This window comes from Gymnoscopelus braueri (genome assembly GCF_963280865.1).
Source record: "Gymnoscopelus braueri genome assembly, chromosome: 19".
Lineage (NCBI taxonomy): Eukaryota > Metazoa > Chordata > Actinopteri > Myctophiformes > Myctophidae > Gymnoscopelus > Gymnoscopelus braueri.
In genome coordinates this window covers 19,254,707-19,279,923 of record NC_137621.1, presented here as the reverse complement: position 1 = coordinate 19,279,923, position 25,217 = coordinate 19,254,707, and the positions used below count along the sequence as shown (strand labels likewise).

Below are 25,217 nucleotides of genomic sequence, written 5' to 3'. Positions count from 1 at the left end.
CACTCAGACCACAGCTTGTAGTTAACACCATCTGGGCCGTCAGCATGTTCCTAGTCCATTCCACGAACTGAAAGCGCTCACAGCTAACAGTCACACACTGTATTTTAGAATTCCAGCCTAAAACATTGTCTGTTTCAGGGCTGGCTGTCATTCACAATTTTGTTTTATTTGAACTAGAAGTGAAACAAATTCCTAAATATTAGGAATGTGTTTGTGTGTGCAACATTGGAGATATTGTCAGAATTCTGCATTTGATCTCCTTTTTAATGTCTTTTAAAATCAGCACTAATACAAAAAAAATCTTCCATTGTTGTTTCCATTGTACTCAATTCAGCAGTAATATCCAGCATATAATACAAATACAAAACATATTGCAATAAAGCTCAGTAGAACGTCTGGCCACCATCATCACCCATTCAATGGTAGTTGATGAGAACTAAAATGTTTTAAAATTCTGATCCAAATACATTCAACATTTGAATGTATTTGGATCAGAATCCCCTGCACAGCTTGTGTGGGAGTAAAAAAAAAAAGAAAAGTATAACAAGGATATTGCCATGGTTATATATAATAAAAGGTCATTATTTAGCTCTGAACGTAACACTGAAGTGTGACTGAAGTTGAGGTGTGTGTGTGTGTGTGTGTTGCAGGAACTCAGCAGAGCTCAACAAGCTACGTTCGGAGTATGCTGGCCTGATGAAAGAGCTGGCGGAGAACAACAGCAAGCTGCAACAGGAGGAACACCAGAGGAAGTCACTGGAGGTCGGCTATAAGCAGAACGTGTCCCAGCTGGAGGTACGCTAACTTAAATGCACACTAGCATCTTCTGTGTGTGTTTATTTAACTAAGCAACTCCGCTCACTGGATAGGCAATGATGCGAGGTGAACAGTGCCTGAGCAGGCTAGGTGGGGTTAAAGATGGCTAGCGGTCTCCGTAGGGAGGTGGAGTGGGTCAGTGGAAGTCTTTGGGAGGAGGCTGTGTGTGTGGACTCGCTGTAGAATAGAACATGGAAGTGGAGGTCCGAGGATTGTATTGGTCCAGGAAGCGGGGATGTTTGAGGCTTTGTGCTGGGTGTAAACACCACTTCCCTGCAGCCGACGCAAGGCTCAGCCTTTCCTGTCTTTATCCCGACCATAAGCACAGTTGGAAATGTACCTCGTTGTCTTGCCACAACAGCAACTCGACTGCCAGGCCAAGAAACAAACAGAATTTTGAGGGAATTGGTATTTGTGAGTGCACATTCATTGACACATATGTGAAACGTGTTTGGCATGTTGGACTAAACCCATATTTGACAAAATCATAGTTTTTTCTAACAAAGAGGAACAGGGTGTGGCATAAAGGGAGTAACACGTAACAACATAGTTGGTTCAAAGCAGATTGTTTGGTTGATTAAAATTGCAGCAAAGTTGGAGGAAATACTTTTTTTTTTGTGTGTGGCCATTACCCACGTTTCAGAAGTTCCATCTCTGTTAATAAATAGTATGAGATTATATGAGGAAAGTTTTCAATAAATATTTTTTGTTTTTTGGGCAAGGCTCAACTGCAGGATGCTAAGCGGCGTTGGGAAGAGCTCCAGAATTACCTCCACAATGTCAACGCAGAGAGAGAAAAGCTTCAAGCCGCAAAACAAGGTACAGCAATAAAACATTGTGCAGATATCGGACTATACCTCTCAAAATATGAATGAGTGGGTGCAGTTTATATTCATTGTGTGCATATGTCAGAGCTCCAGGGCCAGCTGTTGTCGGTGGAGACCGAGATGAACAACAAGAACAAGGAGATTCAGACGCTCCACAGCAGCCTGACGGACACCATCGTCTCCAAGGAGCAGGTGGAGCAGAAAGTGATGCATCTGCTGGAAGTTTCCCAGCACAGCTTACCTGATGACTCACTGCAGAGCCAAGTGCAGGTAACGCATGCATGACAGCATCACACTACAGACCAAAGAGAACATGGGTTTAGTGACCGACGCAGCTGAGCATAACTTGATAAAATAAGCACCACTAGATCGGATCAAATCCGGGATATAATTAAATTATACTTTATTTTGTTTGTTTTATACTGTTAAAGTGTTTCCCCCCCCCCTCTTTGGACTGTACATCATTGAGAGAGAAAACAAAGCTGTTATGTTGAGCCGTGGGGCCTGGGGACGCTCGCACCCTTGCCCCCTGTGACGGAGAGCCTTCATCTACACTACAAGTGTGCTTTTGAAGTGTTATTTCTATTCATAAAAAAACACCCCGACTCAACCTGAATACCTCTTCTGTGCTTTGTTGCAGCGGTCCTTATTTAAGGAACATTCAAAGCTTTGTCTACATAAAATAGAAGTATTTGTTTGCATTTGCTTTTTTCCTCCCCATATATTTTCATAAGCTTTTTTTCCCCCCCATATATTTTCATAATAAAAAAGTGCCATATATCGTATCGTATCGATATCGTGAGCCCAATATTGTGTATCGTGAAATTAGTGTCGTGAAATTAATCGGCACACCCCTAATGTTAACTGATGATTCAATTTTGTTTTTGACAGGAACTGTTGAATGAAAACAAAGCCCTTAAGCTGCAGACCGAGAGCATGCAAGTCCAGAATGAAGTCCAGAATGAGAGCCTGCAGGCCCAGATGTCTTCACAGGTACAGTGCATGGACTGACCTCACTCACCACTGATTCACACGCACCACACAAATTCCACCTGGTCTAGTTTATTGTTATGTAGGCTAATGAACTGTCTCCTCATCCAGGCAACCCAGGTCTCCCACTTTGAAGAGCTGCAGAAACTGTAAGAGAGATGCTCTACTTTATTTTTTATTTCTTTTCTTAACCACTTTCAACCTGGTGTGGACATTTTAGGCATGGCATTATTGGTGTCAAAATGAGCAAAAAAAAGGCTGATCTACAAGCTCACTAGGCATTGCACTGCCACACGTGAGCTTGCAGCTATTTTCACTAAACGTGTTAAACATAACCTGTTTCTCAATACACTGTATATTAGCAGCAAAACATTTATAATACTTGCTGGAATGGCAGTGGGAAGGTCGTTTTCACATGCCCTCCTTGGCAGTAAAAGTATTGGTAATGCCTGGTAAGCAACCGTTTTCATTTGTTTAATTTGTAGTGGCATAGTACTTTATACTCGAAAGGTGACTGACTGTAAGCACGCAAGGCTTCTATCGGCATGTTACAAGCTAATGTAACTTTAATCTTAATTTAACGTTTCCTCATTAAATTATTAAAACAAATTCTCAATCATTTATTATCATGGGGACGCAGGGTTTAACTGGTGGAGTTGGCAGTTATGCTTCTAGCCTAAAATCTCATGTCCAATGTGACATCTTGAAATGTCAACTTAATCGCTTGTTAATCGCTCTTTTTTTTAAATAGCCACTTATTAAGTAATATTAAAGACAACTGTGCGCTGCTGCGCTTCTGTGTGCCTCTCTTGTCTCGCCCGCCCTCTCCCTTTTAACGGAGCTAATTTAACATTGCCTACATCATATAGGTTGGACATGCCATCTCCATGCAACATATGTAGTTCCACCTTACTCATTTATGTCAACATTTCTCTGAAGCATTTTGGTCACTGACACCTAACAGTTTGTGCCATTCCAAAGTGACGACGCTCTCTCTTGTTTAAAACAATGTTTTTGAAAACAACGTTTGCTCGTGACAACCGACCAAAATGCTCTCTCAATATACGCTCTTTATCCTTATGCAACGTCATGACGCTATCCGGTAAAATGACGTTATTTGTTTTCACTATAGGGAAAATGTCATTCCGCCAATACATGCCGGAAATATTACTAGGAAAGTTTTTGAACACCAAAACTGACGCCATACAAGATCAATGCACGTTTTCACATGACATGGATTTCAAATGTTCTACTATACTGCAAGCATTTTGGCTTTGTGAAAACGCACCATTAGTGATCCTATCTATGAGCCATATTGTCGTTGATTCTTGTTATTTTGATGTGCTGATTGTGTCCAGGCTGGCTGAGAAAGAGCTGCAGAGGAAGAGTCTGGAGGACTCGCTGAACGCGGAGCGGAGTAGCCTGGCCAACAGAGAAACAAACATGCAGGTAGAGCCACTGCCTTGTACCAACACTGCTCTGGTTGGTTAGTTTGCAGGAATGTGTTGGACCGTCGCAGGCCTCTCGGTGCCAATAGACGTACTGAAAGGAGGACGTTTGCAACAAACTGATAGTTGTTATTGAGAAATGACACTGTCAAACGGCATACGAATGTTTTTGGATTTGAAAAGGGCTGTGATGACAGAATGCCTTTTGCAGAGGCTTTGTTGAGACCACCATAAATGCCATTGTGTCTGAATGCAGGCATTGACTATCTGGTTTGTCTCTCCTCCACAGGCGATGCATAATGAGAACATGTCGCTGAAGGCAGAGCTGCAGAGTCTGCAGGCTCAGATTTCTGAACAGGTCGGTTGTGGAACGCGATTGTTCTTAGGGTTGCACGATATTGAAATTTTGGCCGATATCCGATTACTAATTAATGGCATGGTCAAATCAACAGACACTGATATTGCAGTACAAGTTTCCAGTAGGGTTTATCTTACACCTGTTGTACAGTAGCTAGCTGTGATTCAGGGTACAGATGCAGACTTCTAAACTTATTAGGGTTAGGATTATGTGCAGCTTTTATCATCACAAAAGGCCCTTTCAGGTTTATTCAAAAATAAAATATAGGCTAAAACCACTATTATTTTGATATCGGTTCGATATCATTTTTTAAGCGGATATTGCTGATATGATGACCGATTAATCATGCATCCCTAGTTGTTTTATTATTTTCCTTTACAGAGAAAAAACAACAACTCTGTGTGTGTGCAGGCTTGTTATTTGATGCACCCTCTATGTTTCTGTCTGATTTTGACTTTCTCTGTGCAGGCTGCCTCCCAGCTTGCTTTGGAACAGATTCAGAAGAGGTGCGTGTCAAAACACATACATTCATAAAAATACATTCCTGATCTTACTACATTTTGGGGGTTGTTAGGACCACCCCTTTATTAACCACTTTCAACCGGGCATCCCTATTTTGGGCATGTCTATAAAGGAGGGGAATATATATATACATATAAAAAGCAACAAGCTCATGATGCGTTGAGAGCTTGTAGATGGGCTATTTTTGGTTATTTTACTTTTACTTTAGCATAACGTGGTACCATTACAGTATATAAACTCAGTATGACATATCACAGTCAGTTAAGGCCTTATATATATAAGATTGCCCCCCCGCCTACCTTTGTCTTCTGCCCACAGTGTCCAGGAGAGAGAAGAGAACATTAAAACAGTGGAGGATCTGTTGAAGACTGGGCTGATAGAAGTTGCCAACAAGGAGGAGGAGCTCAAGGTGTGTGGGTGCAGTTTGCAAGATTTTCAAGCTAATGTTGCATCGAAACCTGTTCTTTTCGGCAAGCAACACTGTTGTACCAGTATAAATTAAGTATAAATTAAGTTTAAGGAAGAAACAGGATTCTAACGCAGCATCAGAAAGTAGCAGGCTCAAGAAACGACTCGTGCTCGCCCACTTTAACGCCCTACTTCACTGACCTCAGCTTGTCTTTAAGTGACTGCATTTTGTTGACTTGCTTTGTAATCAATGTTCCTAATGGCCACTAAAGAAAAGCCAAATTGCTAATTGCTTTCTCTGTCGTAGGTGGTCAGGGAAGAGAGTGAGGTACTGAAACAACAGGTGGAGTCTTTAAAACGTCAGACTGCAGAACAGGTGAGTTGGATTAAAGCCAATATCCTTCATAATCCATAACCATTTATTTCATTATGTATCCTATATATTAAAATTGGCATATATAGGCATGTCACTATAACTCGGACATAACCATAAACAAACCCGATACGACACAACGGACACTCTGACAAAGCCCCCGACACTATGACTCAGACATCGGTCAGATTGGCGGTGTGGGCGAACTCTAGATGTGAGGGCTGTGTTGCGGCCCGAACCGCTAGTTTATTTAATTTGTTCGTTTAACTTCTGTTCTCTTTGCGATGTATTGCAGATGTCTTCAGAGTCAATAGTGGATGAGTTACAGAACAAGTAAGTTGACATGTTTGGTATTCCTCTATGTAATCAAATCAAATCAAGCTTTATTTATATAGCACATTTACAAACAGGCAAGCTGAACCAAAGTGCTGTACAGGCAAAATCAAAAACATCAATGCAAAACAACAGAGCAAGTTCACAAAAATATTTAGCAACAAAGGAAAACACTATTAAAAGACACATAAAAGAGGGAAGGACAGATAAGTATAAATAGAAAGTTTACATTACATAAATGGAAATTAGATGCTATTAAAAGCGAGGGAAAAAAGATGGGTTTTTAGTTTGGCCTTGAAAGCCCCGATCGATTGGGGGGATCGGATGTGGAGGGGCAGGCTGTTCCAGAGTCGCGGGGCCGTAGCCATGAAAGAGCGGTCACCCCTGGTCTTTTTAAAATTTCTGGTTGGAACTTCAATTAAATAATTTTCGGCAGACCTCAATTCCCTGGTTGGGACATATGGTTTAACAAGTGCGGAGAGGTAGGATGGAGCGAGCCCATTTAGTGATTTATAGACAAATAAAAACACCTTAAAATCAATTCTAAAATTCACGGGGAGCCAGTGTAGAGAGGCAAGGACAGGGGTAATATGCTCACGCCTTTTTGTACCTGTAAGGAGGCGGGCAGCAGCATTTTGAACTAATTGAAGGCGTCTGATCTGTTTTTGGTCCAAACCGGTGTATAAAGAGTTGCAGTAATCTATTCTGGATGAAATGAAGGCATGGATAGCCATCTCCAGTTGGTGGCGGGGGAGGTAAGGCTTAATCTTGGCCAGAAGCCTTAACTGAAAAAAGCTGGTTTTAACCACGGAGCTGATGTGTTGATTGAATTTGAAAGAACTGTCAAGGGTTACACCGAGATTTTTGGCAGATGGGCGGATAAGAGGGGTGATGGTGTCCGGGATATTGCAGGGTGGGATATGGCCAAAAAGTATAATTTCAGTTTTATTTTCGTTGAGGGTAAGAAAATTATTGTTCATCCAAGATTTTATGTCATGTAGACATCCGAGTAGTGACTGGAAAGAGTTGGCGGAGTTAGTTAGTATGGGTAAGTAAATTTGGATATCGTCGGCGTATGAATGGAATGATATGTTATGTTTTTCAAATATGGATCCTAAAGGCAACATATATAAAAGGAACAGGAGTGGGCCTAAAATGGAGCCTTGGGGGACCCCACAGGTAAGGGGGGCGCAAGGCGATGAGAAGTCCCCCAAATGAACAGCGAAGGTTCTATTTGCGAGGTATGACTCGAACCATGTTAGGGCCAAGCCAGTGATGCCGATATGATGTTGGAGCCTATTTAAAAGAATTTGGTGGTCTATTGTGTCAAATGCAGCAGATAGGTCGAGGAGCACAAGGATGGCAGGATTACCATTGTCAACTGTTAAAATCAAATCATTAAAAACTTTGAGGAGAGCTGTCTCCGTGCTGTGGCCTGGTTTGAAACCTGATTGAAATTTTTCATGTAAGTTATGGGTGAGTAAGAATGATTGTAATTGTGAATAGACTACTTTTTCCAGAATCTTTGATAAAAATGGTAGCTGAGAAATTGGCCTAAAATTTGACAGGATTGAGGGGTCGAGATTTTTCTTTTTTATTAATGGGTTTACAACAGCATGCTTAAAGGCAGCTGGGACAGATCCAGAGGTGAGGCAACTATTTATTAAGGTGAGGATGCTTGGACCAACAGTACCGGAGACCTCCTTTAGGAGCCGGGAAGGTATGCAGTCTGAAGGGCAGTTTGTGGGTCGAAGATGCATAATTATGTCGGTGAGGGAGGTCAAGGTTATTGGCGTGAAATTATCTAGAGTGTTAGCGGGGGGGCATGGAGAAGGCACTGGGTCAAGAGTAGTGGGGGTGTGAGCTGATCTAAGGGTTGAGATTTTACCTGTGAAGAAAACTAAAAAATCAGCACAGAGTGGCGGAGGGAGGAATGAGAGGATCGTCTCGTGGATTTGTGAAAGAGTTTAAAATATTAAACAGAACCTGGGGTTTATGGCAGTTATTTGTGACTAGACTGGAAATGTATTCTGATTTAGCAGCTTTTACTGCTTTTTGGTAATCGGAGAGGGAGTTTCTAAGTAATTCAAGGGAGATGTGGAGTTTATCAGTGAGCCATTTACGCTCAGCGTGCCTGCAGGTGCGTCGTAGGGTGCGAGTGGACTCGTTGAGCCATGGTTCAGAGAGGGTTTTTGGGCGTTTGTTTTTAAAAGGGGCAATGGAATCTAAAATAGTAGTGCATGTGGAGTTAAAATTGTCGAGAAGTGTATCAGGGTTGGAGGAATGGGTTGGGGCCATGGCGGTTGGCACCAGCGCATCAAAACTGAGAGAGAAGTGTGAGGGAGTTGAGGAGTCTATAGTACGCGTGCGGCGAGTAAAAGCAATGGGTTTTTTTGCAGAACAGGGAATTTTGGCGGTGAAAAAGATGGATGAGTGGTCGGAAATGCAGGTAGGAGTGACATTTGTGACAGAAACAGTTAAACCAAATGACAACACAAGATCCAGGATGTGGCCCTTTTCATGGGTAGGCACATTAACTGATTGAGTGAGATTAAAAGTGTCAATGAGGCTTAAAAAGTCCTTTGCCAGGGGATTCGATGGGCAACATGGGTGCACATTAAAATCACCACTGATTATGAAGGCGTCATATGAGACCATTATACCAGATAAAAAATCACTAAACTCATTGATAAAATCCTTATTGCTTTTTGGAGGCCTGTAAAGCAGCACACATAAAACAGGGGACGACAGGTTCAATTTAAAAAGCTGAAGCTCGAAACTCGAGTACGTGACCTCTGGTTGAAGCAGCTGGCATTGATGGCTTGATTTAAAAACTGTCGCTAGACCCCCGCCCTTCTTGGAGGTACGGGGGGAGCTAAAAAATGAGCAGTCGGGGGGGAAGGAGGTGAGAGAAGGATGTACAGTCACCCGGATTTACCCAGGTTTCGGTTAATAGCAGGAAGTCCAGATTGCGAGTTGTAAATAAATCTTTTAACCACAGGGCCTTTTCCATTTTATTTATTGAGCGAACATTGAGGAGAGCCATCTGGAAAATAGTGTTATTGCTGGGGGGTATAGATGTAACCCGCCTGAGCGGGCGGAGCAGAGCATGGTCAACCCCACGATTGACATGCGGGGGCTTAAAGTGTCTATGGCTAATTAAAATAGGAATTAAGATCGGATTATAAGAAGGAAATACGGGCACTGGGAGGCAGGGAAGCTTGTTTTGAACATTAAAATTAGTAGGTGCATTTTTTGGTTCACGCTCAATAAGAAAAGAACTAGGGAGCAGGGTGGAACTAAAGTGCATGGAAAACGGACCAGGGGGAAGTCATTTACTGACGGACGTGTTGTTTGTGTCAGAGCACATTGCAGTGTAGTGGCGTACACCACGGGCTAGGTTAGCTGCCAGCATTTGGCTACCTAGCCTATTGGGATGGAGTCCGTCATAGTTGAACAACAGTGCGCGGCCCCAAAATAAATTAAAATTATCTATGAAATTTATGAACTGGTTGCGGCATAGCCGTAGGAGCCAGGTGTTTAGGCTTGCGATCCGACTAAACCGCTCATCACGGCCAGAGAAGGTTGGGATGGGACCAGAGATAAAAAATGACAAACCACTACTATCAAGGAGATCTATGAGTTTGAGAAAATGCTGTTTGGACAGTTCAGAGGTGCGCAGGGCTGAATCATTTGATCCGATGTGGACAAGGACTGTAGTGATGGATGGTGGTAATGAATTAAGGACACCAGGGAGTTTGTTGAGGAGGACAGGAACAGTGGCTCCAGGGTAACAGTGGGTTATTGCATTATTGAGGTGGACGTGCCTTATGATGGAATCCCCGACGATCAACAAAGAGGGGGGGGTAGGAGTGGGGGGCACCTGTAACGGCGATGGCTGAGTGGAAATATTGGGCACCAGTGCGGCCATCCCAGCACCAGACTGGACAAGGACATGAGAGTGGTGTGATAAAGAGGGGTCCTCTTGAGATTGAGGAGGGGGAGGAGGGGCCCCGGACTGCCTTTTTACAGCCGCCGACAACAACATCATCCGCCGGGCAGAGGGGGGCTGCTCCTTATAATTACTCCCCGACCCACCGATGGCCCGAGCAGAAGCTGGGACCGGCGTAGAACCAGGTTGGGGGGGGGGAGTGTGCTCCGGGGAGCAGCGGTCAGTGATCAGGGGGGGGGGGGTTGGGCTTTTTAACGGGGATAGTGCGTGAGTGAGAAGACAAGACCCCCGCGAGAGGAGAAATGCGACCCGAGAGGATGGGAAAATCCTCCTCACCTACACCCAGCAAGGAGTACCTGTTGCTGGTGGATAATAATAATGGGGCATGTTTTGGTGGGTTATAGGAGGGATGCACAATTTTCCCATTTTTGCGCCAGCAGACTGTTGACCAAGGGACAGGAGTGGAACAGGACTGAGGAGGCGGTCGAACTTTAGTCTTGGCTCCGTTTCTGGAGTCAGGCTCGGATGGTATCATCGGGACAGTAAGGTCCAGATCGCGCGTCAATGTTTTGGAGACGACGGGGCCATTACGCACAGCCATAGGGACCGTGAGATCCAAGTCGCGCGCTGCCTTGGATGAGGCAGCGGGGCCGGCTGTGACTACGTGGTCAGTGTTGTATGAGGAGTCCAATTCTGGAGCTAAAGTGGCGGCATCAGGGACCAGGCACAGCGAATCCAGAAGCGTCTCGTCGTTCTGTATTTGGTGCAGCACGGAGACCCTTTCTTGCAGAGCAGCCACTTGCTGAGACAGGCGGAGGCAGCTATCACAGTTGAATGAGGTATGTGAAGCCATTGTAGAGGTGCTGAGGAAACAAAAGAGCTATGGCCAGTGAAAGTGTAACAGTAATGTGATTGTGATGATGCAGCAGGCTAGGTGAGGAAAACGTTGGCTGTCAGGCAGCGGTGCAGCTCAGAAAAACGTACCCGCAAGGGCTACACAACGGTAGCCCACAGCGAGGAGTAGACTCAGAGCATACAGCAGAAAGGTCCCAAACGGAGCGACACTCACCGGCGTAGGCCCAGAGTATGGGCCTAATGCGTTGATTCTGCGTATAGTATGGTGTGAGATGTCTTCTCTCGGTGTCTGAAGGTGAAGTCCTCACGATGCTGAGAAGCTGTCAAAAACTAGCAGCCGGGGCTAGCGCTCAGAAGGCTAGCTGTCAAACTAGCTCTGGGGCTAAAAAGCCGGGTAGATGACCAGACGTGCGACAGATAGTCGGTATAAAACTGCATAGAACACGGGATCTAAGCACCCGATCGCTTGGATCTATTGATCGTATAAAAGTAGGCTGATTTAGCAACCAGTATCCAGCGTTGTTAATAGAAAAAAAAGTTTGCTAAAATAGTAAAAAAGTGATTTAAAAGGAGCGGCAGACGGGACAAACGCTCTCGCTGCTCTCGCTCATCTCATGGAGGTGTTCATTCTGCTTCTTGACGTCCTCGAATGTGACAATTCTGTGTCAAAGACTCATATTGTTTTCTAGGATCCATGAAAAGGACGAGCAGTTAAAATCGTTTGAGGAGAGCCTACAGGCTGCACAAGACTCATGCTCGGCCAGAGACCAGAACATTGAGGTGAGGACTTAACTGCTATTACACCTCTTAAACCCACCATTAAATCCTTCAGTTTACCTGTTGTTGTAGAAGCCTTTTGTTTTGGGTTTGGTGTACTGTACGTTGTTCCTCAGATAGTCCAAAGTTGAAAGTATCACTGTGCCTTTTCATTCCAGGCTCTGGCACAGCAGTTGGCTGCCCTGCAGGCAGAGACGGAGCAGCTGAGACGAGCAGAGATCTCTGAGGAGCAGGCCAGTGCAGACACCGAAGCTCAGCTTCAAGAGCTCCAGGCTCAGTAAGTTGCGAACATGCAGCACCATTGACCACACGACCATAGTGTTCTCCCTCCGTTGAACAGACCATACATAGAATTTTCCCTGCATAGGACCGACCATACGTACCGTTCTCCCTGCATAGGACCGACCATACGTACCGTTCTCCCTGCATAGGACCGACCATACGTACTGTTCTCCCTGCATAGGACCGACCATACGTACTGTTCTCCCTGCATAGGACCGACCATACGTACTGTTCTCCCTGCATAGGACCGCCATTACGTACTGTTCTCCCTGCATAGACCCGACCATGCGCACTGTTCTCCCTGCTTAGACCCAACCATACGTACTGTTCTGTTATGGGAAAAATGTATACATCCAGTCGAGGTGAAGCTGATTTGTGGAATCCAACAGCATCAAAAACAAGCATTTTTCTCTCGAATATCTCCAAAGCCCAAGAGGGCCTGTACCCTGAGCTTTCTAAATGATTACAGATAGAATGGAATAATGAAATATCCCCCATACAATCATAAATGATAAATCAATATTTGACAGTCCAATATGTAGTGTTTTCCTTGCATTGATCTGACCATACCTACGACTATAGACCTGACCCTACGGAACACATAATCACGTGAACTCTGACCCTACAGGCTGGCTGCCAAAGACCACGAGGTCCAGGCACTTCAGGTGGAGCTGGAGGCCAAGACGAAAGAGGTGGGCGCGAAGGTGGAGCAGCTCCAGCAACAGGTGAGGGCTGGAGCTTCCAATGCACTGCTTAACTGAGGGTTAGGAGTGACAAAGAAGACAAAGACATTGTTTGAAATGGATGTGTATTTTTACATACTGTATATTTTATTTTATTTTCTAACAGCAGTCCCACACAGCAGCACCAAGCCCAGAACTGCTTACAGCGTGAGTGCTGCAGCACAATTACACAACACGACACAATTACAACACGTTGTGAATGTTCTCCACTCTATAAATTACTCTGCCAGGTGATCATCCTCTCATCCTCTCTCTCTCTGCCACTCTTTTCTGTTCTCCCAGGCTGTCCGACAAGGAGAAGCAGGTATCTGATCTACAGACGGAGCTGGCGGAGTTGAGGGACTCGCTGGAGCTCCATAGGAAGAAGAACAACGTAGGTTTCCTGCCGTTTCCCTGACGATGTAACCTACAAATCTCCAGTTTAGCCCAGAAAGTCTCCCTCTTGTGTGTGTGTGTGTGTGTGGTCCTCTGAAATGCACCCCTCACTGCGGAGTCGCTCTTTCCCATAACCTCTACATTCCAGTCTACCACTTCTTCCTTTCCTAGTCTCTACTACCCACTATTCTGGGCTGCAAGACAACATTTCAGAACCAAAAACTGATCCAGGTTGTCTTTTTGCCAGATAAATTACACACATCAGCACAGGAAGTATATTTTGATTGCTTCAACCTAAATTTGCATAACCACATCAAAATTGTCCTACTCCTGTCGTGCTGGGCATTGGCCATGACTGTGTGTGTGTGTGTGTGTGTGTGGGGGGGGTGGGGGGGATAGTGTGCATAAACGAATTGCCCACATTTCATTTGTTTGAAGACACAGCGCAGGTTTGGCTTGTAAGGCATTTGACTTTATTTTGTATCTATAACTATTCACAACCTTTGACCTTTACGTAAACATGGAAGTATGTAAGACGGGTGACAGGTAATGTACACATTTGGCATGTATGCATGTTGCTTTTTGTTGTTGTTGTTTTATCCACAAGAGGTGGCAAATCGGCACTCTGGGCTGTCAGTATGCATTTTTTGCAGCGAAGCGTGGATTAGCTAGACACTAGGCTCTGACATGAGCAGCACTGGGTGAAGAACAGAGAGTTCAGAGAACAGAGTTTATATTTAGTACTTCTTGGTCATCCCTACCGGTTGTGTTTGTTTGGGCTGGGTGGATCATCGAAATCAATGCTTTTTTCTCCCTGAGGCTGAACTGAAAGTAGATATCTCTCTTGGCTCCGACCAAAACAGGAGCTTCGGGAGAAAAACTGGAGCGCTATGGAGGCTCTGTCAGCCACCGAGGCCATGCTTCAGGGGAAACTCAGCAAGGCCGTTAAGGTTCGATACGCCACTTCCAGTCTGCTTCACTCTCTAGCTCCGAATCTGATGCACCCCCCTCCCCCTCCCCAAATGTTGCCATGATCGACTCAATGAGATTCCTTTTTTGTTTTTTTTACACCATCATCCATAACGATGCTGCATACTCATTTTACGCATTCTCTCGCCTTCCTTGTGTGCTTTTTGTTTGGCCTCAGCTTTAAAATTGGCTGTGCATTAAGCTGTTTTTCCCCTCAAGAACCTTTTAACTTTTATTATTTAACTTGCTCCTCCTGCGTATTCTGCTTACAACAAGCCGACTGTTACAATAAACTGGTATTGTTAATGGATACGTTACACCCAATGCTACGTAACGTCAAATATTTCTACCTTTGCCCTAAAAGCTCACAGGCTGATGTTTGGAAATGAGTGTGCAGTGCCCTAGAAATGTATTCACTAGATGTCATTATATTTAAGATTCATGGTATTCATTATGCTGCTCCGTGTCCCTCGCTCTTATGCGACTCATCTCCAGCATGTGTTCATTCTGCTTTGTTATGTACATTGGACATTCTGTCGGTTTCACCACCTAATTAGTCAGTTAATGAACCAGTTTGTTTAATTCAGTTTCAATGTAATCATTTCAGTGAAAATCGTTGCTGCTTTCAATTCAATCATTTCAATGACAATTGATCCTACAACAACATTTTTAATGAGTGTATACAATCTGACTTATCAATGCGCTGTGCTCAGTGCTGCGTTAACTTCAGTAACAGCCATGACGTAAAGCCTCGCCAAAGATATACTTTATATATTTACAGACCATTCATTTTGGGTATAGAGGGGGCCACCAGAGAGCATTGCTATAAACAGTAGTGGTATAGTGTGTATTCCATGCAGCAGGCTAGGGTACATGCTGAACTGTCAGGGAAGCAGCTGTTCTTTGCCATCCAAGTACAGTAGAAAGAACCTCCTCGGCGCTGAGCCAGGGAGATCCTTGGCACCTGTTATGTAGGCCTGCCGTCAAACAAAAATAAAAGTGCACACTAGTTGTGTACAACCCAAACACGTCAGAGAGCTCCCTTCTGGCACAGGCCGGCAATAGGAATAGTGGTGAATGCCCCAGCGTACTAATGTTTCAGATGCATCAGCTCCTGTCATGATTCAGTTACAGTGCATGCTGGTTGCCCATAATAAGTAGGAATTTCAACTTGTTTTTTTTTTGTGGCTGATGGAGTGGATCAGTGTGTTGGTTTTTCCTAGGAGTGCTGACTAGAGCATGTGTCTGTAGTTTGACGCTGAGGTCAAGTGAAACGTGACGTAGGCCCTGCTGACATTGAGAGATGCTAAACGTGGCACAGGACATGGGACCAAGAACATTTTTACTCAAATTAACTTTTAGGTTGATATTGTTCAAGATGAGAGATTATTAATGATTTGTTGCCCCTTCACTTAGGCTGTCAGTTGACAGTATGTGGTTTAAAATGGGATGTGGGAGAGTAGAGCAAGAGATTACCGTCATTTCTGCTCGGATGACTACTGCGCAGTGCTTTTCAAATGCATGTGAACCATCAGTCTAGTCTATATTCAATTTCATCTCTTAATTTGTTTTGTTTTGGTTTTTTTCCCCCAACTCCTGCCTCCCTCCCCATCACCTCTGTAGGAAAACCAGACGGTGCTTGATACTGCCCAGGCTGATTGCAGAGATGTTCTGCACAGACTTCTACCCCACGTGCCTCTACCCAGTGAGAAGGTATGTATTTGTAAAGAAAAGGATTTGTAAAGAAATTGTCATTAGATATTAAGTTGATCTCTAGTAAGAATAATTTTTAAATGAGGGTCCAAAATGGCTGCTGGGAAATGTTTCTAATTTAGTCTTTCTCTAAATTACTTTTTTTTTAAAAACATTCTATGTTTTATATATTTGATGCCAACTTGATGCCATGACTTTATTGTATCATCCAGCATGATTTTATTGTATACAAACATTCATACATTTAGTTTTTTTTTATTTGTCCAACTAAAATCTGCTTTATTCTTTTACCAGGGTCTGGCTGAGAAGCTTAGGGAGTCTGACGAAGCCCAGAAGGTCCTACAGAAAGACTGCGAGACATACAAGAAGGTTTTGGCAGAGACGGTGAGATGAGTTTCTTGATTTTAGCACATGATTCGAGCATGATGTTAAAACTTTAAACTTAAGAACTGGAGTTGTCATACCTACCGTGTCCACAGGAGGGCATTCTGCAGCGCCTCCAGAACAGTGTTGAGCAGGAGGAGTCTCGCTGGAAGGTGAAGCTAGAGGTGTCACAGGGAGAGTTGAAAGAGGTGGGCATTCAGGTTTACCTAGTACAAATTCCCATGCTACATGCTTGCAACATTGCTGCCGCTCTAGAATATTTTGTTGTTCCATACAATATGTTTACAGTACACTTAACTTATGGCTCTTTGTTGTGCCTCAGATGAATCTGAAAGTCACAGCACTGGAGCAGGATATCGAGAGACTAAGCGATGGAGCCGAGTTGGAAAATGTCAGTCCTCTTCAGATGCACACACCTCACATTTTCTATGCACTTTTAGTATTATTGCACATCACATTTGTACAAGTTTAGTCACGTTTATTTGTATATCTAATATTCCGTTATATTGCAGTCTCAAAAAGGCTTTACAGGTCCATTAAAAAAAAAAAAAAAAAACAATGCCCCATACTTAGTTTTTTCTCTATTGGAATATGTTTGTCTCAAGGTATTGTCTCTGAAGTTCTGCTGCTGTTGTTGTTGTTGTTTAGGTGAGAAGAGACAAGCAGCACTTGGAGTCTGAGTTGGAGAGGGCGGAGCGCGAGAGCGCCACCTATGTGACGGAGGTCAGAGAGGTAAGTAGCCATGGACACGGGGACTCTGCGATGTCCGTAATCCTCAGTCCTTTCATGTGGTTCATCCACCTGCAGCAGAGGGATTCTCTAGTGTGTTGACTGGGTGGCAATATATGTTTATGGTGCATGTTTTTGGTTTGTGACCTTCACTACATTGTTTATACATTTAAAAAAGAAAAAGGCATATCATTTTCACACAACACAAACATATAATGCTGAAGAATGATAGGGTGCACACGCTTCATGTAGTTACTATAGCTATAGCACTAACATAGTTGTAGTGCTGCTGACTAATCCAATCGATTTTCCTATTGTTAATGAAAGCAGTACATTCATACAGAACTTCAACCTTATTGACGGTTCAGTGTTTTTATTTCCACATTGTCATCACATAGCTCTGCTGAATAGTGCAAACATTCATTTTAGTTGCGATTGCTCAGGGCAAAATTAGTGCTAGACCAGCTGACTGCTCCAATAGCATTAGATGACTTTTAGGATATACACTTACACCCTTGGCGGACTTTCGTTGCCTCCTGCTTCATCTAGCGTAGTGCTATCCTGGACACGGTCCCATAGACACCCATTAAAAACGTAATCTCAAACTTCATTTCAGCTCAAAGATCTGTTGACTGAATTGCAGAGCAAACTTGACGGCTCGTATACAGAGGCCGTCAGGCAGAATGAGGAGCTGAATTTGGTAAGCGTTGCTCACCCTGTAGCTAGAGCTCCAGCTGTCTTTACTGCACCCAGCGACGTCGCCACACTCACTTCCACAGGACGGGTTCTCACAAGTGCAACAGAATGGGAGGACACACCCACAACCTCCAGGAGCATGCTTGATACACTCCACAAATTGCATGCTTAATACCCTATAATATAATATATAATCTATATCAGTACTGCAATTAAGCATCACTTAATTAAAAGAAACTGCACACCAGGTCCATTGTGAAAATGCATTAACAAAACCGTGTGCAAACATTAAACATGGATCTAAATGTCTGTGATTCTTAAAAATGGCTTTCTCATTCTATTGCAAACTACCAGAGCTCCAGATATACTGTATATAGGCTCACTTGAGTTAATGTTTTTGAGCGAGAATCATCAGCCAGTATTCAAGCTGTTTTGATAAAACATAAATTACAAGCAAAAGCATACTGATTGACAGGTGTTGTCTTTCTGGATTCCTTTCCATTTAAAACCATGACTGAGTACCATATGTGAAAGGCACAGAGTAATAAAAAACCCTCATCATTGGGTGATGACTCCATTTTGCCAGTTCTCAAGAGTCTTTTTCGAGCCACAGTTTTGCCTGCACGATCTCACAAGCAACAAGACTCCACCAAACTAGTTTTCTCGCACAAAAAACTACAGCCACTTAGTTTTTGTGCAAACACTCAAGAACATTCAGGCTTGGTGTGCATTGTGCAAAGGCCTTAGTTCTGGTAGCTCTCAGACGAAGTGTTAATTTATGAAGTGGATCAAGAATGGGAGGTTGTGAAAGTTGGCCCTCTCACTAACTCACTACTTGTACTGTCGCTGTCTCTTAGGCTGGGTTCACTGCCATCATCAAGCTGTCTCTCAGGCTGGGTTCACTCTGCCATCATCAAGCTTCTAACAAACTGCTAACTAGTAGACTTCCTGCCGTTTATGCAAAAGCCTAAATCTGCTAGGACCATTTCCATTCTGCACCTTAAACATGCACACTTTATCATTCTGTTTTCATACCTTCATACAGACCTTGTCTTTGTCTTGCCACCCTTTCATCCATGACCTTTATTTTTTGTGCTTTTCATCAAATCTTGGCTGTTTAATTGCTTTTTTCTTTGTGTTCATTTGAGTAGTTAAAGTTGCAGTAGATTATGGTACACTGGACGATATAACAGCGTAGAACAGCGTCATATGCAAATGAGACCCTCTAATGTCTTGGCAAGAGGTTTGGGAGTGAACTCTCTAGAGTGTGAACGCAAATGCAGCGGGAAATGGGAAGTCCCAGATGTCCACAGGAAAACGATCATGTGTTGAGAATGTATTTTCTTTTTCTTTTTTTCAGCTGAAAACCCAGCTGACTCAGACTCTGTCCAAGCTGGAGACGGAAGAGAGTGAGAGGCAGAAGGTGGCTGGTGATCTCTACAAGGTAAGACGACCTCTAGACCCAGCTGTAAGCCCAGCAGAACAACATATTATAGAAAGAACCGCTGAGCCTGGTCCAGACTGATTCCTTCCCAATCTGTTGTGACTCTGCCTCTAGGCCCAGCAATCTCTGGACCTGATCCAGGAGGAGCTCTCCAAGGAGACGGGCAATGCTGACCTGATAGAGAACAGCAGCCTCTCGTCCCAGACGGTACCGCTCACATTCCATTTATTGCCACACACAGCTAGGCTGGTGTAATTGGTTTCCAGTATAAGTTTAACCACATGATGGCTGACATTCCTATTTTCGGCAAATTTTCTAAAATATAGACGCCGCATATGGTGCTATGATATATTCAGAAAGACCTGTAGTTCCTTGCATGCATGGTCTCAAACGGACACTATTTGATGTGATATCGGAGGGTCTAAACTTGTCTGTCTGCAGGAGGAAATGGACAGGAAGGAGAAAATGACTGCAGGACTGAACCAAACAGTTCGAGAACTGCAACAGCTGCTACAGGCTGTCAACCGACAACTTACCAAGGGACAGGAGGAGGTACAACACCATATTGTAGTTCTGTAAATGCCACGCCTATTATGATTCCTCAAAACCAGCAAACGATATATATAAGCACAGTCGTATTGAGGTCAAACTCGAGACTCCTCGTTTGTGCTCTCTTCCAGGAAGCTGACAAGGACTTGCCAGAAGTATAGGGAGAAGAGGATTGCTTTTCCCCCCGAGGCAGCCACCTCCAACCTCACTACTACAGAGACCTCTGGTCTATCACTACCACCGCACCATCCACCCTGCTCCTCTCCTCACCTGGGCTCACTCTGGCCCATTCCCTGTGCATAACACTCCGAGACTCCACGCTGGTCACTATGAGAACAGGCATGGGCTCCAGTCACCACACCTGACCTTTATATTACTACACTCCCACCACATTCCTCTTCTACAGCAGCAACCCTGAATAATTAAGACTTTGTGTGGTGACCCCACTCGTTTTAGAACACCCTTATTTTTCAATGAAAACCTTTGAATACAGCAGTAGTATTTTTCTTGTCATTTCTCTTTGTTAAGAGGGCAATTAAATGATCCCCTCCTCCTCCTTCACTAAGCGAACTTTGGGTTCTCAGTCCTTCTGTTGTTTTTGTTAAGTTAAAGATATGAATTGTTTAAATGTACCAGTTAGGACCTGCTGAAATATTGTTGTTGAGCTCTTTGCCTCCTGTCCAAAGACCTCTGTCACAACCCGTACATGATCGTGCATTCATGAACTCATAGCTCCGTGCATACTTTCTGTTCAGAACTGGCTGGAGGCAGCGGCGGGGGAGAAGGGGTCTCAGCATGTCAGAAGGGTCACTACATAACTGTAACACCGGAGGTGCATGGACAGTGTGTGTGCGTGCGCGTGTGTGTGTGTGTGTGTGTGTGTGTGTGTGTGTGTGTGTGTTTGTCATACTGCAGCTCCAATGGGAGGCAGTCTGTGAACCTGGGTGTGGGAGATGATGGCCACGTTGACAGTCTAGAGGTTTTTATTCCCACTGTAACTACTCTAGGATTAGGCGTCCCATATCATCTGTAATCAACACTCGCTACTTTGTTGCTAATTTCATTAACTGAATATTTTGTTCTTTTTGTAACAGGTGACCGTTAATAAAAGGGATGCTTGATAAATCTGCTTGGCGTCCTGTGTTGCCCCCAACTGTGCTAGCACTCTAGCATGCAGGTTTTCAGAGTAGGGGCTCCTTGGGGGGGGGGGGGCAATTGGAAAGGAGGTGAAAATAAAAACAAATCATAAATAACCTGTCCTTTCAACCCGGAGTCCCTATTTTGGACATGTCAATGTTTCAAACATTTTAAATTTTTTTTAATGAATCTACAAGCTTACAACTTTCTGCACCACAGCGTGTTGTGAACTTGTAGATTGGCTATTTTTTACTATTTTCTAGCTAAGTAGGTGCCCAGAGACTTGTCTATTTGGGGGTTCTTGGCATGGAAAGGTTTGGGAACCTCTCCTCTAGCATGCGACCTGTACTTGCCACTCCCTACCATGCTGTGGCAGCACTGTTCTAGATATCTGAATTTTCAAATTAATATATCTCTGACTTGATAAGGTTTTTACTTTTCTTTTTGTTGCTGTATATACTATATGGTATTCTTCAACCCACGCCCCTGTTAAAATCAACATACAGTATTTGTTCAATGGTGATCTCATCTTAGCAGTGTGTGTGCTTTGTATGACAGATGAGAAGCTGACACGCCATGGAGAGCCTCAATTATGGACGTTTTTAGGGCGTGACCGGTTTCCCAGCATGGCAACATATAATCTAATCTGTCAGAACAGGAGGTGTGTGCATCTCCTTCAACTCTGCTGTGATGTTGTGTAACACATTTGCTATTAGGAACCTCGGGTGAGAAAGGAAGTGACACTGCTACTGGTAACAGTAAGAATAATAGAACATCAAGGACAACATCAAGGACAACTACCCCCACAGCTGTAATACTGGAAACGTCCTTAGACAGACGGACAGACATGAAATTTGTAGATGGAGTACCATCTGTGTTTTGGTGCCTTGTTCATGAATCCGGAGTAGGAAAGGATAGTATAACCCCAGTTCAGTTGTAATGGATATCACAACAGAGAAACGGGGGAGAAGATTTATTTATAATCACTGCCAGTATAATCTATATCAGTACTGTTGTAGACTTGTTTTGTGTAATGACTTGTCAAGATGGTATTCATGGTTTGCTAGCTCCAACTCTTATTTTGGTAATGGAAAGAAGAAAGACGGGTTATATAATGTCGTCAGACTTGACATTAGCGCTGTATTCATTACTGTAAGCTCCTGCTTGTCGTCTTTGCTTACAGTTGTGCTGCACATTAGAGGGCCCACCCTGTAACAACACGACTTTTGTGCGTACTTGAGGTCAGGTCAGGGTCGAGAGCAGCATGGGATCAGCACATTCCTCACATTCTCCCATACTGTCATGCTGCAGTCAGCTGATAGGCCTGCTCTCCATCTTCATGGAAGCCTGAAGCGACAAAGCAGGCGTCGCTGTATTTCAACATGCCCCTCTCCCACTGGGTCACACAGGGCCAGCCTATCGCAGGCTAATGACGGAAACCTGTCGGACTAGGTGTAAATCGTTGTCAGATGTCCTTAATCTATGTAGATTGGGGGGCAGCAGTAGCTCCAGGAGGTAGAGCAGACGCTTGGGGAACGAAACGTTTGATCCCGAGCTCCCCCTGAGCTGGTGTCGAAGTGTCCTTGAGCAAGACATTGAGTCCCCAACTTCTTGGCATGGTTTCCTCTGCCGTCGGTGTGAATGGGTGAATGTAATGCACACTTAGGCGCTTCGGATGAAGGCGCTATATCTTTTTAACCAGGTGAAAACGCACTTGGATTGAAAATGTAATTAAGTGACCTGGCCAAGACAGCAGACAAAGTTATAGATGGTCACAGGACAACACATTACAAAACGGCATCACAAAATGGAGAAAAGGGGAGAAAACCGTCTGCGGATTAAAAACAATGTTGGCATCCAATGGCATTTTGTTTTATAGTTCTCAAGATTTCTTGATTCACCAAGTGTTATTAGATCCTTTAAAAAATATTTTAATGTCAAGGAGTCTGACCCATTTGAAAATATTTTGTGCAAGGGTCCCCCATAAAGAGATTTATTTTAGATACCAAAGATACTTTGAGATACTACAAAGATACATTTAGATACTACAAACGTAGAAGGTTGGGAGATAACAGTGGGGTGAGTGCAACACATGGACTGAATAGTCATTCTTATTCGTTCTCTCTAACTTTTAACCAGTGAAATGTAACCGTTCCTCATTTTGCTGGGGAGCTCATGGAACTCCCTCAAGGACCCTTGGTGGACCCTGAGGAACGACTCCTTAAAAGGAAACATTGAGCACTTTTTATTTGAATTCATTCCATTGTAGAACGTGGAAAGTTAAAGTTGTTTTATGTAACCTTATGTATTGCTGTGTATCCTTCCCCAATGATGACACATTTGATCTTTTTGGGGCTAGTTATCTTTTGTGTGTAATTTGTCTCATGGTGGTCCTTGACAGTCTGTGCCATGCTATCAGAGACTAACTGAAACAATCAGAACAATAAGTTCTCTTGTTTGCAGGAGAATACAGCAAAATATGCTTCCTCTGGGTATCACTGAATAGTCTTACGACTTCTATAGAACTCTCAGGGGAGGAAAGACATGCTGAGATGTTAATGGAGGCTTTGTCTTTTCCTATGTCATCGTGGCTCATACGGTTAGTCACACATTATAATTGCGCAATCCAAACTTCTTGTACTGGGCCTCTGCTCCATATGCCTCCTGCCTGGTAACACTGACTCCTCCTCCTAAACATAGATTTGCACACATACGCACGCATACACCAGGCCAACCTCGGCAAAGAGGCCGACTCCCTGCATCTGCTCTCCATCAGCGTGGTATGTGCTAGAGAGCCTTTGATCCCCCTCCCCTCCCCTCCACAGTTTGTGTGTTTGCATGTGTGTGAGTGAGTCAGAGAGAGAGAGAGAGAAAAGGTTGTAGTGCTCTTTTTTTCACAGACAATACCCTGTGGATAAAGGCAGGCGGAAAGAGACAGTGCCACAAAAGAGCAGTAAATACTCATTAGGCTTTAAGGGCAGCCTGGAGGCCTGTTAGTTCAAGGCACAAAGTAGCTTGATCCCCCTGCACAACTGCTGAAGAAGCAGAAGTTCACTCCTCCGTACTATTAATGGACAAGTATGTGCAGCCATGAACGGAACTAACAAATGCCATGGATTAATCTGAGTTGTATTACTTACAGATGGAAAGACAAGATTAGTGCATAAGAAAAAAGCATCAAAGGTGTCCCTTTTCTATTATATCCTACAGTTGCCAGGCGTCTTTTTGGTGGTGCAGTGGGGTAGGCCTATTTATATGGAGGAGTAGAACCGCAAACCAAGATGCGCCCTGGTACCTTTTGTTTTTGTGTTAAGTGTTATTGCACTTTGAAATTGAACACCAGTTCAAACAGGCAGCTATAATGGCAGAGGCAATAGAGCCACTGAGGGGGCCCAAGAGAGTGAGGCACCTCCAACCTTGCGGATTCTTATGAAAACAGGACAGAGACAGTAAAGTGTTGATGAGGTTGCCAGACAAACATGTAGAAGTGGCACATTCACCAGAAAGGTGTGACAACAATTGGACTTGCAGTATGGGGTATGAGAAGGGGGTGACAGGGCACTTGTAAAGGTTAAGAAGTTATTGACACCGCCATATTCTCATGTAAAGTGTGGACATTTGATTATATTGTCTATGTGAAATCTTTCTTAAAGGCAACTAATCAAACTATTTGACCAGAATAAGCAGTAGGAGGACTATTGGCACATTTTTACATCACTATGGGCATATGAAACAAGATGGAAAATTAAAATCAAATTCCAGCAGTAATACCTCAATTTATTATTGCAGTTTATATAATAACTTTTTATCCACTTTTATTTGCCGATTCAAGAGAAAGTTATACAATTGCAACTAATATAACTCCATCAAATAAATAATCTGCTAAGCACCTAGACCGTTTTCTAACATTCATTTGAAATGTAAACAGAGAAGGGTTTGATGATTATCCCTTTAAGAATTCCCAGATTGTACTCAGTGTTGCCTGATTTTGCGAGAGAAATAAGGAATCAGGTCTATGAAAACAAGCCCAAAAAGAAGCGAATATGGCTAGGCTATTTGAAAGCGCTTCGCGATACGACGCGTTGTGAGCTTGTATGTCGGCTATTTCCAAAAAAAGAAAAATCTTAGAGGTAAATACATTTTTGAATATTTTTTAAACATTTTAACATCACAAATCTTGTTGGGGGTCCCCGGTACAAAATATTTTCAGGTGGCAAATACATAATGATGGGGGGTACGGTCCTTGACATGAAAATGTAAAAAAAAGAAGAAAAAATAACATTTAAACCACATTATAGTAAACAAGCCCAAATTAGCAATTACTACACTTTAGAAACAAGCCCTAAAAAACCGCAACCACCGATATTTATAAGCAACTTTACAGAAAAATAAGCCCAAGGTCGCTTATAATAAGCGGACATGGCAACACTGATTGTAGGCCTACTCTTTGTTTACATAACAGAAGGTGCGATCCATGGACCAAGTGAGGCGGTCGTCAGAGGGAGGTCCACTCTGAAAACGGTGATTTTTATTACCA

General features: G+C 43.6%; 1 protein-coding gene across 5 annotated transcripts in view; it reads left to right on the top strand.

The window, feature by feature from the left end:
* Positions 1-20,672, top strand: part of ktn1 (kinectin 1) — a 28,382-nt gene extending 7,710 nt beyond the window's left edge. For 2 of the 5 annotated variants that reach the window (XM_080415150.1, XM_080415149.1), the window contains exons 9-35: positions 651-795; positions 1,539-1,635; positions 1,729-1,913; positions 2,535-2,636; positions 2,745-2,782; positions 3,992-4,082; positions 4,371-4,439; positions 4,908-4,945; positions 5,280-5,370; positions 5,677-5,745; positions 6,038-6,075; positions 11,572-11,662; positions 11,818-11,936; positions 12,570-12,666; positions 12,791-12,831; positions 12,967-13,057; positions 13,923-14,009; positions 15,652-15,741; positions 16,036-16,125; positions 16,221-16,313; positions 16,448-16,516; positions 16,774-16,857; positions 17,471-17,554; positions 18,911-18,994; positions 19,109-19,201; positions 19,436-19,546; positions 19,675-20,672. In XM_080415150.1, coding sequence (XP_080271276.1) covers positions 651-795; positions 1,539-1,635; positions 1,729-1,913; positions 2,535-2,636; positions 2,745-2,782; positions 3,992-4,082; positions 4,371-4,439; positions 4,908-4,945; positions 5,280-5,370; positions 5,677-5,745; positions 6,038-6,075; positions 11,572-11,662; positions 11,818-11,936; positions 12,570-12,666; positions 12,791-12,831; positions 12,967-13,057; positions 13,923-14,009; positions 15,652-15,741; positions 16,036-16,125; positions 16,221-16,313; positions 16,448-16,516; positions 16,774-16,857; positions 17,471-17,554; positions 18,911-18,994; positions 19,109-19,201; positions 19,436-19,546; positions 19,675-19,704 — 2,317 coding nt within the window. In that variant the 3' untranslated portion in view covers positions 19,705-20,672. The remainder of the gene's footprint in view (positions 1-650; positions 796-1,538; positions 1,636-1,728; positions 1,914-2,534; positions 2,637-2,744; positions 2,783-3,991; positions 4,083-4,370; positions 4,440-4,907; positions 4,946-5,279; positions 5,371-5,676; positions 5,746-6,037; positions 6,076-11,571; positions 11,663-11,817; positions 11,937-12,569; positions 12,667-12,790; positions 12,832-12,966; positions 13,058-13,922; positions 14,010-15,651; positions 15,742-16,035; positions 16,126-16,220; positions 16,314-16,447; positions 16,517-16,773; positions 16,858-17,470; positions 17,555-18,910; positions 18,995-19,108; positions 19,202-19,435; positions 19,547-19,674) is intronic. The other 3 variants (XM_080415151.1, XM_080415152.1, XM_080415153.1) reach the window with 3 other exon arrangements.
* Positions 20,673-25,217: the final 4,545 nt, after the last annotated feature.